The following is a 12,628-nucleotide window of genomic DNA, read 5'->3' as shown; positions in this document are numbered from 1 at the left end:
TTATCAAATAATTAAATTCAAAATGAAAACACCTGGACTAATTTGGAGACCAGAGACATAAATATCCTCCGGGGTATTTTGTATTGAAAAAAGTCTCTAAAATGGAAGTTTTTTGTTTAGTTTATTTTTTTCCCACTGTGCTCTTCTTCATGCAGATATTCTCAAATATCACAGGCCGGCATTTCCACCCTCCTGTTTGTTCATTTTCAATTTTCTGCAACTTCTACTATGAGATTTACCTCCATCCCTCTTATTTCCCTCTCAGGCCCACGTTTCGTTACTTCACCTGGCATACGTGCATACTGGGCATCGTCGGTTGTGCCATCATGATGTTCCTCATCAACGCCATCTACGCCTCAGCTAGCATTGCCTTCATGCTGCTCCTCCTCCTGCTGATTCACTACCTCAGCCCCACGTCCAGCTGGGGATACATCAGCCAGGCTCTCATTTTCCACCAGGTCTGACTAACATACACACACACGCACACACACACACACGCGCATACTCATGCGGACATGCTCTCAATACTGCTTGTCATTTCTATAGCAACTAAAATCTCATCCCCTCCGCTTTACACGATCCTGTACCTCTGCCAAGCAATCGTTCTATCAGTTTTATAGATGCCCGTATATACACACACACACACGCACGCACATGCATGCGGTCTCGCACTGACTGCTCTCTGCTTCCCCTCCCAATCGTTTTACATTTAGCAGAAGTACACACACGCGTTCTCCCTATGCTTTTTTTATTTTTCTCTACCATACACATTAAGGCTTGTCATTCCTACAGCCGGCATCTATCAAGTTTATATCAGGCTTACCAGACGGAAAAACACACAAACACACACATCTGCATCTATTCCCTCAGTAAAGCTCTCTACATTTATGGCACAAACACACGCTCTCCATCATTCAGCTCGCCGTGTCCTCTGTTGCCTGTTTTCAAGAAGAGGGGCCAATGTTGTCAGAAGGGCCTGCAGCCGAGGGGAGCCGTTGCCAATGCTGCAGGCGGGGGGTTACAGGCAGGGAGGGGGGAAGTTGGCTGGGTTTTCCAGCAGCTTGTCAAGAGACAGAACATTATTACAGTTACTTAAGTTATTGTGCTTTTCCTAACACGATTTTCTTTTTCTGTACTTCTCACAACCCCTCCCTCCAAAGGTTGACACATTAGCCCCAACAACAAACTTTGTTCAGCCGAACAAATTTAATAGATGGATACATGTTAAATTACTCATTATCAGATATAGATGGAGAGAAATAAATTAAAATCATGAAAGTACAGTCACTTTTTAAGGCTTATTACATTTTTCTGGTCAGTATTTCTGGTCTTTCACAGTGAAATCCATCTTAATCAGTTGCACAGATCCCCTTCATATTAAAATACAGAATCAAATTCACTCCAGATAATTCAGTATAGGTGCAATATATCCAGCTTTAGCAGCTTGTAAGACAGCAATCAGTTAAGGTTTTCAAGGTTTGATTGTTTCGACTCTTTCTTCCATGCACTTTAATTCTTATCAAACTAGATTTAGACTGTAGGAGAACAACTACCTTTAAGCAAGAAGAAACCTTTAACAGGACCTCTGTTAGCATTAGCAGCCCCTTCCCTTGACCAGCTCAGACCTGAGAGAAACACAACCAGAAGTCATGGGTCCAGAAGTATTTTTTATTCTTATAATTACAACAATATAAATGGAAAGAAAAGACAGTAATGACAAGGGAGTGGAGAAAAGTGTTCAGTAAGTTCTCTGTCAGCATAAAAACAACTATTTTATTTCTATTATGTTTCAAAAATATGAAACTTTTCCAAAGAGGGATGGAAACATTTTATTTTGGGATGTTGAGGAAAGTGATGGAAAAAGCACATACATCCCAACCAAACGACTCTTAAAAATAAGTCTTGAAAAATGTTTCTGGTAATTTAATTGTCATTCTGTTTTGGAAATCAACTGCAATTACTGTATTCTATAAAAGAAACTCCTAAAACATGTATTTGTTATTAAAGCTTCATTAGTTGGTTCTTTAACAAGAGTCATTGTGGAGGGTCCAAAGAGCAGCAGGTTGGAGACACCAGCTTAAATCAAAGGCAGCGTAGCCACAGAGATAGCTCAGTTTAGTTGAACCACCCATACATTCCCAATTGATCCTCGTTATCAAACGGCGCATTGAGCTCCGTTTGTTTTTCAAATTACTTTAAAAAGTTTTCTGATTAAGGAAACGCAGCAGAACCTGGCTCAGAGCAAGCTGCCATCTGCCACAACCGACTGGGGGTTTCAGAAGACAGAGCAGAAAGCTCAAAAAAGAAACAGAACAACTGATAGAAGGGAACTTTCTATGTTAATGAAAATAGTTGGAGAGGGAGAATGTTTAATTGTTGGCAGCATTATCTCAGCCGATGCCTTCCTCCAGAAAAAGCAAGACAGCCAACCAGAACATTAGACCAGGTGCAGCTTCTGACAGACAATATAAAGTTAACAGTCGAAATGGCAACAAATAACGAAAACTGGAGAGCAGTAGAAGAAGAAAGTGAAGAAAAGCGGTCAGTTTGTTCTTTGAGAATCTAAGAAACATTTTTTTTTTCTGTTTATTGTGGATTTTAAACAAGCTTGAAGTAGAGTTAACATATACCTTGGAGTAACAATGGAGAACAGTGATTGTATGGATCATAGGTGGTGGCAGTAAAGAAAAACTAGTTTCCTCTTGATTAATGGAACAAATCAGTGTGCAGACTTTAACTCTGACCTCTGATTGGGATCTCCGTGTTTGATTGTTGCTCCCACTGTAAATGGAACATTTGTCCACATGGAATCAGTTCAATCAAAACAAAACATGACAAAATCGTGTGCTGTTCATACAAAGCTGCTCACGCTCCTTTTGTTTTTGGTATTCTATAAAATCACACAGTCAGGCAGAGCTGTCTGTTTGACCACCTGCATGGCTTCAGACATGCAGACAAGACAAAGACGGACGTCTTTTTGCCACCATGTAACAGCAACAGCTGAGCAGTTTAATGGGTCGTATTGAATGTAGTAAAATTAGACTCCTGGCCGTGAAGCTGTTTTAAGAGAACTTTTTATATATTGATTAGAAGTATTTTATTTAGCTGCAGATGCATCGTTTGCTACAATCAAACATGCAAAATAGTAATACCATGTCTATAAAATGAACTGTTTGTTTTTTTTTATAGGAATTTAATCATTTATTTGAATATTTTAATTTATTTCTGATATTGTATGAACAAAGGTTAATGGGTTAAATTAAAATTCTTCTGAATGTGCCAATATTTGTTTTTTTAGATTAATTGCCAGAATAATTGATAGAGTAATTACTAAAATAATTGTTAGTAGCAACCCAGGTTTAATTTTGATGGGTTGTCTTTACTAATTAGAAAAGTATCTAATATTTAGGTTTCCAACCAATCAACCAAGCTAAAAATGATTCTGTTTTTATCACTGGATGACCTTTGATTTAGTACATCTCTGATAAAAAAAAATAAATAAATAAAAAAAAATTCCAAAGGAAACTTTGGATTCAAACCTTAATTTCAATACTATTCCCCCCATTCGGGAGGAAAGGTCAGCAGGTCATTAAAGAGGAATAACTTTATTAGGAAGAAATCTCAAACCAAACCAAATTCAGGATGGGCAGCCACTTTTATCAACAGGCAATAAATTATTGATCATAAGTGGAAACTGTGAAGTTCCTTATGAACTTCACAGACCACTCCTTCATATCCTGGCTCCACTGGACCAAAACCTCGGTAATAAAAGACACCAGTTTTCTGGTCAGTGTTGGTCTCAACCCGTAGACAGTAACAAATAGCAGTTATTAGCTGTTTAAGGCATGTTGAGATAAGCTACATTATGTGGCATTCATTTAGCACCCTGAGTACACAACGTAAATATGGCTCCTGTATTGGGTCTAATGTGCTTGTTAGGTAATTAATCATTTCTATGAACTTTAAATGTACGTCTTAACATCTTCTTATATTCATTTTACAAATGGGCCTTCTCATTTCACCGCCCCCACTTCTCATCATTCAGTGGAAGTGGGTTCTAAACCCGCCTCTAGCAAGAAGCCCATTTTGATAAAAATAATACAAATGATAGGCTGAGCTAAAGACCCCATCTGTGCACGTATACTGTGCCACATGCATACAGTTGCACCCTCCAGCAGTAGCCGGTGTATGGGAGTGCCAGCGGTGTGACATTGAGACGGGGATGAAAAGCACATTAGTACATAACAACAAAGAAAGGCAACTAGATAGTAGGCGGTCGACAGCTGTTTTTAGGAGAGAATAAAAAGACAAAACGGAGGCAAGAAGTGCTGATTGTATCACAGGGAGAGAAGGTGGGAGCAGAATATAAGCAGGGGATGAATGATTGAAAAACTAAGTGATGGATGAGATAGAAGCAGCAGTGAAATGATGATAGTCTGATGGATGAGAAGACAGGGAAACAGAGATAAAGGGAGACAGATGATTAGCTTAGTGGAGACAGTCAGACTTTGCTTCTGGGACCTTGTCTTTTTGTCTTTTACAGTTGGGGAGATTATGATAGTAATAATGGTGTTTGTATCTTGGTTTTTGATTGATAGTCACGTGGACACACATTAACTTGCAGTTTCAGGAGATTGAGCTGAACTTGCATTGCTTAGACATTATCGGAATGATTTCTTGTCTTTTTTTTCAGGCTGCATCCTAAATCGAAGCTTCAGCTGAAAAACATTTTTTTTTTTTTTTTACAAAGTTCCAGCACCACCACAAGCCAATAAAACATACCCTGAATGTGTTTCCATAATAAAATCATTTTCAAGTGTTTTTTTTTCTTCCCTTTCACGTGGTGTACTTCCTGTGTAGAGGTTTCCTCCGGCCAAAAAAGTTTGAGCTCTTTAATTGGCGGGAAGGACTTGAGGCTGTCTCCCCGTCCCACTCATCTAAAATGCGAGATAACTGGATGACTCATCCCAAGTTGTCTTTGTTCACATCACCTCTCTGCTGGTTTCTTCTGAGAAATGAAACTCTCCACAACTTTCCAGTAACTTCAGGTTTTATTGGCAGCACTCAAAAGGGTCAGAAGTCCCTAGTAGGATCAAATTCTCATTCAGCTGGACTTTTCTCCCAGAGTCACTCTTTTATAATGCAGCTTCAAATAAAGCAACAGGCTTCCCAAGATTGGCATAAATTCATTTTAGATTTTGGTTTTAGTATTTAATCCCACATGGATATAGTTCCTAAATAGTTAATTGATTCTCCTCCAAAATTAAGCATCCTGATCAGAGTTCATATAGTTTGGAAAAGTAGATTATTTGGCCATTTTCCATGTCTGGATTAGTCTGAACTTTTTGACATCTCTAATTTTCTAAATACTAAAAGCTTAATGATAAAGTGATGTATAGTAAAGTTTTATATTTCAGTTTTTGTTGTTCTTTTTTCAGAAATGTATACTTGCATGACATTCTGTCTTAGATTTGTCACATCACAAATTTTAACATATTATCCATTAACATTTGTTAGTTTTTTTTTGTTTGTTTTGTTTTATTTTTTGACTAACTGGGCCACTTACTGCTTTTTGAACTTCCAGCTATTTCAAATTCATGTTGAACTGGACCTGTGGGTTTTTATAAATTTAGTCTTTGTAAAAGGTTAAAAGGTGCTTAAGAGACTCGTATATCTTCTCCCAGGGCTTTGACTCGCATGTAAAATTTCTGAATATGTTTTACCAAAATAAAACGCATAACTGCAAAAAAATATTAGCTGAATAAAAAATGTGTTTACACCAAATACAAATACAAGAGAGACTAGACATGCATTAGACAGATGTTGAAATGGGAAATAAAAATAATTGTATGCGTATGACTGACAAATCAGTCACTAGTTATCTATCATTAGTCATTAGCCAAGCACACGTCATTCAATGACCATATGCAATATGCTTAGTAACTCCTTGATTGAAACCACTTAACTTATTTAATTATTTAGGATTACGCTGGTTGAGATAAAAATCATTTTCTAACCCATTTTTTCCTGCTGCAGGTACGAAAATACCTCCTAATGCTGGATGTCAGGAAAGACCACATCAAGTTCTGGAGACCTCAGATCCTCCTCATGGTTTCCAACCCTCGCAGCAGCGTGGGCCTCATCACTTTTATCAATGACATCAAGAAGAGTGGCCTCTACGTGCTGGGACATGTCCAGCTAGGAGACCTCAGTAAGTAAATGCCCCAGCTACTTCTACTTTCTGCTCTGAGAAAAGCAGACTTAAACAAAGTAAGTCTGCTTTTCTCAGACTTACTTCTGAGTCTGAGAAAACTCAGACTCAGAAGTACCCCCAGCTACTTCTACTTTCTGCTCTGAGAAAAGCAGACTTAAACAAAGTAAAGACTATTTAAACGGGACGTATTATGTAAAATTCACATTTTATATGTCTTTGTACTTCCATTTGGGTTACTACTGCTTCTCAAACAAACCCAGGTGCTTAAAAAAAAAACACCCAGCTGGTTTTTAACAGTAAGTTGATGTTTTTTGGTGTCTGTTTCAAAAACCTCTGGAATGTAACGTCACAAATGAACAGACACTGCTCCTCACTTACCAACCCCACCGAAGAAGAGCCCATCACCTAGCAACCCAAGTGGAGCTCCTACAAGTTTGATTAGCTGATTTTACTGCTGTATGTGCTGTACAATGGCTGGTGGAAAAGACAACTGTTTTTTTTTTTTTGTTGACTTATCATCCACAAACCACTTGCTGCATTCTTGTTGGTTGTGAAGGAAGCTCTACTAATGCTTTTCAAAGATGTTCAGATGTATAATTGCCCATCTGTTTGCAACCATTTCATGCGCGAGTGTAAACGTTGAGATGGGGGGGGAGTAGCCAGCAACAGCTTATTTGGATTTAAAGTGACAAGAGATCCTAAAACGGCTCATTCTAGCAAGAGGCAAAACTGAGACTGACATCTCATTATCTAAAAATGAATTTATGCAGAAAATGTAATGAACATGTTTTGCATAGCACATAGACCGATCCTAACCTGTTCAAGGAAGCACAATAGCTCACCTTTAAGCTGTGTGTGGCATTTCTGAATAAAAGGATTGCAGAGTTTCACACCTTTCATCACACACCGTTGACTAGAATACTTGCTGCTTCTTCATGACATTGACTGACCCTCTACTGTCTTATTGTGAGAGTTGTATGTACTGGAGAACCACTGGAGAATCGGCTTTCTCTCACATGACGGCAGTGTTCTGAATTATTTCAAGTAGCAGGGTCATTGTTGGACCTTTTCTTTGTCTTTGGAGAACATGTAAGGGGGTTTGTGGGTAGAGCAGAGGGGAAGAAGGAAGCCGCTCTTAATGAAATCTTCTCAATCTGAATTCTCTTAAGTATTGGTTAGCGGGAAAAGATGTTCAAAATGTTAATTTGCCACAAAAGAGCCCTTGTCTGGTTCTGATGAACCACTTCTGATGAATCCATTCATTTAGGCAATAACAGGAAAGAGGAATTTCTTGTTCCGACATTCTCATTACACTCCTGGAAAATTGTACAATCTGTTTATTCAGTTTGTCTAGCAGCTATTTAGTGTAAACCTGAGAAGAGTACTTACCTATAATTTGCAACAATCACATTAAGAGTCCCAAAGACACTGGCTTTGAAATTTTCCCAAGCACCTACACTTGCTTTTTTGGGAGTGATGAATTACCCACCTCCCTGTTGTGTCTCTCTGCATCTTTGCTCTGTCCAACATTCTGTCTGCACTGTCATCTGGAGTTGGATCTTTGTCTCTCTTTCTTCCCTCCCTCAACATCTTGTCTCACATCTTCGTCTCCCTCTGCCTCATATTTTATGTCCGCTATGGAGTTTTTCACTTCCTATCCCGGTACCTTCGGGTTTATTTGGTTAATACACACTAGAAATCTATATTTTATTCAGATCTGGAAACATTTTGTTTCATCCATCTGCTTTTATAAACTCTAATAAATAAACATGTATGCATGTAAGATTAACTGGTCATCCTTCTGTAAAAATATCTAGCTGCAAAGTAAGCAAAAGATGCAAATGTAAGGCAGTCAATTACTAATGTGAAGTGGAAAAAAGCACTTCTCTGCTAAAAGTACTGCAAATGCACCTTCTGGCAAACAAAAAAAAAGGACGTAACATCAACATTTAAAACTACTTCTGAAGTTCATCTACTGTATGAGCCCTTTATGTCGAGCAAGCTTTTTGACCTAATAATTTAAAAAGATATATATGTCTGAGATAAAACACAATCTTTAGTTAATGAGATGTTGAATATATATTGTTTTAGATATTCATTTGGTAAGTTACTTGAGTTCACAAGGATTTTTTTTATCATTCCCATGAGGTCTAGAATTAGCAAAGAAAATTTGGACCAATATGGATATCCAGTATTGATATTGCTATTTTGGCCGATAACTGATATTTGCTAATATTAATTACATATATATTTCACTTCACTTCTGCTCCACTTCTCTGCTTCAGTTAAACTCCCCACAGTCCTGCGCTGCATCACTACCACTGCCACATGATCAGACTTTCTCCCTTCCGTCTCCAGAAACAAACATCAACAAGGTGGAAATAAATAAACATGTTATTATCAGCCCAGTTTCATTTATTTGACTTGCACAGATGTGGTAACCCTAGCCCTAACATCAGCCGGTACCAGTGTTGGTGTCAATATATCGAGCAAAATGTGTAACTCGGTATGCTCTTTAAGTTGTTTTACATTTAAGTTACTGAAACTTACACAAACCTTGTCCTTTCCTCTCCTCACTGTCGTACCTGATTCTCACATGTCCGTTTTTTTGGTGTGTTTTTCTCTCGTTCAGGCACTTTACCATCTGACCCCTTGCAGGCTCAGTATGAGTCCTGGCTGTCCCTGGTAGACCATCTGAACATCAAAGCTTTTGTCAACCTGACTCTGGCAGATTCTGTCCGTCATGGCGTCCAGCATCTACTCTTCATCTCAGGACTTGGTCAGTACTGCTGCCAGTGTCGCCGTGTGTAGCTGCAGCTGCACACCATGTTTGTGTCGTGTGAGAGTTTAAAGTTATTGACTGACTTAGTTTCGCATTCTGCCATGATGAATAATTATGATGTCTTTTTCTAGTCGATTTGATTGTTTAGTTTCTCCTTGTTGCTCCTGTTCTTGCAGGCGGGATGCGTCCCAACACCTTGGTCCTCGGTTTCTATGACGACTGTCTTCCAAAAGATAAGCTGATTGAGTCGTCGGTGTCTTCCACCGAGTCCACAGATCCCTTCAGTCCTTCTCAGGACCTCGAGCAGCCCCCTCTGCATCGCTTTGCCTCCCTGCGGGGGTCCAGTGACAGGCAAGATTATGGTGAATTTGGGGATGGGAAGGTTTTAGGCGCCCAGGAGTACGTCTCTATTATTTCTGATGCCATGAAGATGCTCAAGAATGTGGTTCTTGCTCGATATTTCAATGACTTTGATAAAGCTCGGATCCTTACGCCTCCCTCCATCCTGTCAAAAGGAGAAGTGTTTGTTGATGTTTGGCCAGTAAACCTCCTGCGCCCGGACAGCTGCAGTTACGTCGACACCTGCTCACTGTTCCTGCTGCAGCTAGCATGCATCCTCAACATGGTGAAAGCCTGGCGCAAAGCTACTCTGCGACTCTTTCTGTGCGTGGAGGAGGGGCGAAGCATCAGGGGCCCGGAGGCCAAGCTCGGCCAGCTCCTTAAAGATCTGAGAATTAAAGCTCAGGTGGAAATTGTACCCTGGGACCACGTGGTGGCGCTACACTGGCAGCGGCAAAGTGGATTCAACAAGAACCTGACGTCCAAGTCTCCAGACTTGACCGCTGAGGAGATGGAGGCCAGAGCCATCGAGGAGGAGAGCGAAGAAGATTACGCCAACAGCTTCCCGAGCAACGCCACGCGCGTCTCCGATGACTACCTCACGGCTGTCAACAAGCTGATCCTGGATCAGGCCATGCCACCCCCTGCCGTGCGTTTCCTGTATCTGCCCCGCCCCCCAGCTGACACCCGGCGGTACGCCACATACTTACACCAGCTGGACCTGCTTACTCAGGATTTAGGACCCACTCTGCTCATCCATGGGGTCACGCCTGTCATCACCACTGACCTGTGAGCTCTCCTCTTCCTGACGCGTTCAGTGAAGGGTGCCTTACACTCTGACAGCGAGCGAAGTCTGCAGTGTCCCCATTAAAGGTGTGGACCACAGCTCAGCGTTGATCTCTCCATTATCACTGCTAGCTCACTGACATCACCTTCTCTGCCTTTATAATGCTTTTATTTTTTTAACTATTTCCTTTTTATATGTCTTCTAACTTCTTAATAACTTTGCACGCTCATCAAGTACCAGAATGAACCTCTGGGGAAACCTCACTGTAGTTTTAAGCTCAGCCTAGAGTCTGATTTCATTGCTCCAAATGACCATTCCACATGTTCTTGGGCCAAAAGTGCCTTTTTTTTTTACCTGGGAAACAGCAGTTACACAATCTTAATGCTTAAAGCAGTCATTTCCTTTTTCTTTTCCAGGTAATAATACCAGCGGTGCTTCTACAATGTGCTCTTTTCTTTTTATTCCCAAATGATAATATGTGGAATCTCAGGACATTATTCCTTTTATCCCCCGCTTTAGCCAAATTGCACAGTGAGCAGCTCTTCAGAAGAAAACTTGACATTTTTCAGCTCCACTAACTGTTCCAACTATCACAGAGATTCTCTCCATTTGTTTTTATTATCTCCTACAATCTTGTCACTTTCGGTTTACTCTCGGCGGCCAAGTTGGTTGACCGGCCTTGTGCTAAATTGCCCGTATGAATTTAAATATCTGCTCATGTCTGCAGTCACACTCATTACCTAAAGTGCTTGTAACATTAAAAAAGAGTTTATGTAAATTCTGCTCAACTGTGTGGACAAAGGAGCATTTATTTGAATGTATGTAAGGGCAGAGCCGTGGAGCCACATGCCGCCTTACTGTCAGCTTGCATATGTGAACAACTCGGCATTCTTGGACAATAATGCTTCCTTTATTATGCGCTCTGTAGCATCTGTAACAACAATCTCAATGGTTTGATAAACTTTCCCATTTGAATCATAAATCAGACCAGCTCCCCAAGGACTTCAGCACATTTGAAGCCAAACGTTTTTGCTGAAAAGAAAACCTGATGCTCTGATTTCACTCTTAACCTGGCGTGCCTTTGCATTTTTTTTAACTCATTCCAAAATGTGCTTCCTTGTGATTTTTTTTACTTCCATTGTTTTTCTACTGATATGTTTGTGCTTGGACACTACACTCCTCTTTAAACCACTGGGACAGTAAATACTTTGTCTGGGGTTTTTGTTCTCCATTTTAAAGGAGAACAATAAATTCAGTTGGACACACTTTCCTGAAGGAATTAGTATTTGTATTACTCTTGAATTATGCCCAAACTGTCCAAGATGTTGATCATGTTGATGCAAAAAATAATAATAATAATAATAAACATCTTTGTCCTTTTTCCACTTGCACAGTTGATTCTTAAAACCAATAGCAAACCCAGCAACCAGTCAGAGCGTGTTGACAGCCTTAGACCAGTTTATGCCACTCTGTACAGAGAACTGGGAGTTTTTGTGCCTTTGCTCACTTGTTTGTTCGAGGTAAACTTGAGAAATAAGCCCCGAGATTGCTCAGCAGCTCAGACAGAGAGATACAAGAGGGTGCCAGCCAGCCAAATTACCTTGTCCTACAGTCTACCTCACTGCCAAGCAGACAGAAATGGATTCCATCTCTGTTCTGAGGTGAACAACGAGATTGGAGAAATAAACCCAAATAACCACTGGTATCTATAGGAGGAGAAAGCCTGACATTTATCAGGGAGTGAACGGCCCCAGACCCCAGGGGAACTAGCCATGTAGGTTTGTGCTTAGGGAATTTAATGTAGACTTTCATGTCTAGCAGTTTTTTAGTTTTTATTTTTTATTTTTTTGCTTCGTAGGAAACATTTGTGCAATACAAATCAAGGAAAGAACATTCAATGATAATCGGAATAAAAGTTGCAACTGCATCCATCCTAGACTGAACAGACCAGGACTGTTTCAAAATATTCATGCTCATTTTATCACTGGTCTTTAGAGTAAAGAAACAAACACTGCTGAATTTAAGGATGTGTCTCCTCTGCAACAATTTATCAAACAAAATAGTCAGAAATCATGGAATCGCAATTTTCCATGATTTCTGTCTGATTCGATGGCAAACCACAAATAACTTCTGCAAGTCTTCAAACAAATTGAGTCAACTTTAAAAATGTCAACAAATGGAGACAGATGGGCTTTACTGTCTGTCAAATAACTGAATGTAGCCCTACAACAAAACGGATAACTTTAACGATAAATCATAAATTAAATCTTTTTAGACTTGAGTCTTAGAACTCGAGTCTGATCTTGCATCATAATTTAAGACACATGGTACAACAAGTATGTTATTTAAGATGAAACCATTGATGAATATTTCTCAAATTAACTAACTTTAACTTAATCTCTGGATGCATTTTACATTAAGGTGTCAGATCACAACACAATATGCATTTAGTTTGCAGAAGTATAATGCAATCCAAATGCATGAGTGTAAAATAATGCCAAAGTCT

The 12,628-nt window shown here is 39.7% G+C and overlaps 1 protein-coding gene across 1 annotated transcript in view; it reads left to right on the top strand.

Annotated features, from left to right (window-relative positions):
* LOC103145239 (solute carrier family 12 member 9-like) overlaps nt 1-11,503 on the top strand; it is a 34,250-nt gene extending 22,747 nt beyond the window's left edge. The window contains exons 4-7 of the mRNA XM_007562603.2: nt 266-458; nt 6,037-6,211; nt 8,847-8,993; nt 9,173-11,503. Coding sequence (XP_007562665.1) covers nt 266-458; nt 6,037-6,211; nt 8,847-8,993; nt 9,173-10,128 — 1,471 coding nt within the window. The 3' untranslated portion in view covers nt 10,129-11,503. The remainder of the gene's footprint in view (nt 1-265; nt 459-6,036; nt 6,212-8,846; nt 8,994-9,172) is intronic.
* Nucleotides 11,504-12,628: the final 1,125 nt, after the last annotated feature.

This window comes from Poecilia formosa, unplaced genomic scaffold, assembly GCF_000485575.1.
Source record: "Poecilia formosa unplaced genomic scaffold, Poecilia_formosa-5.1.2 Scaffold138, whole genome shotgun sequence".
Lineage (NCBI taxonomy): Eukaryota > Metazoa > Chordata > Actinopteri > Cyprinodontiformes > Poeciliidae > Poecilia > Poecilia formosa.
Note: the sequence above shows the minus strand (reverse complement) of the source record. Positions and strands in the feature narration are given on the sequence as shown.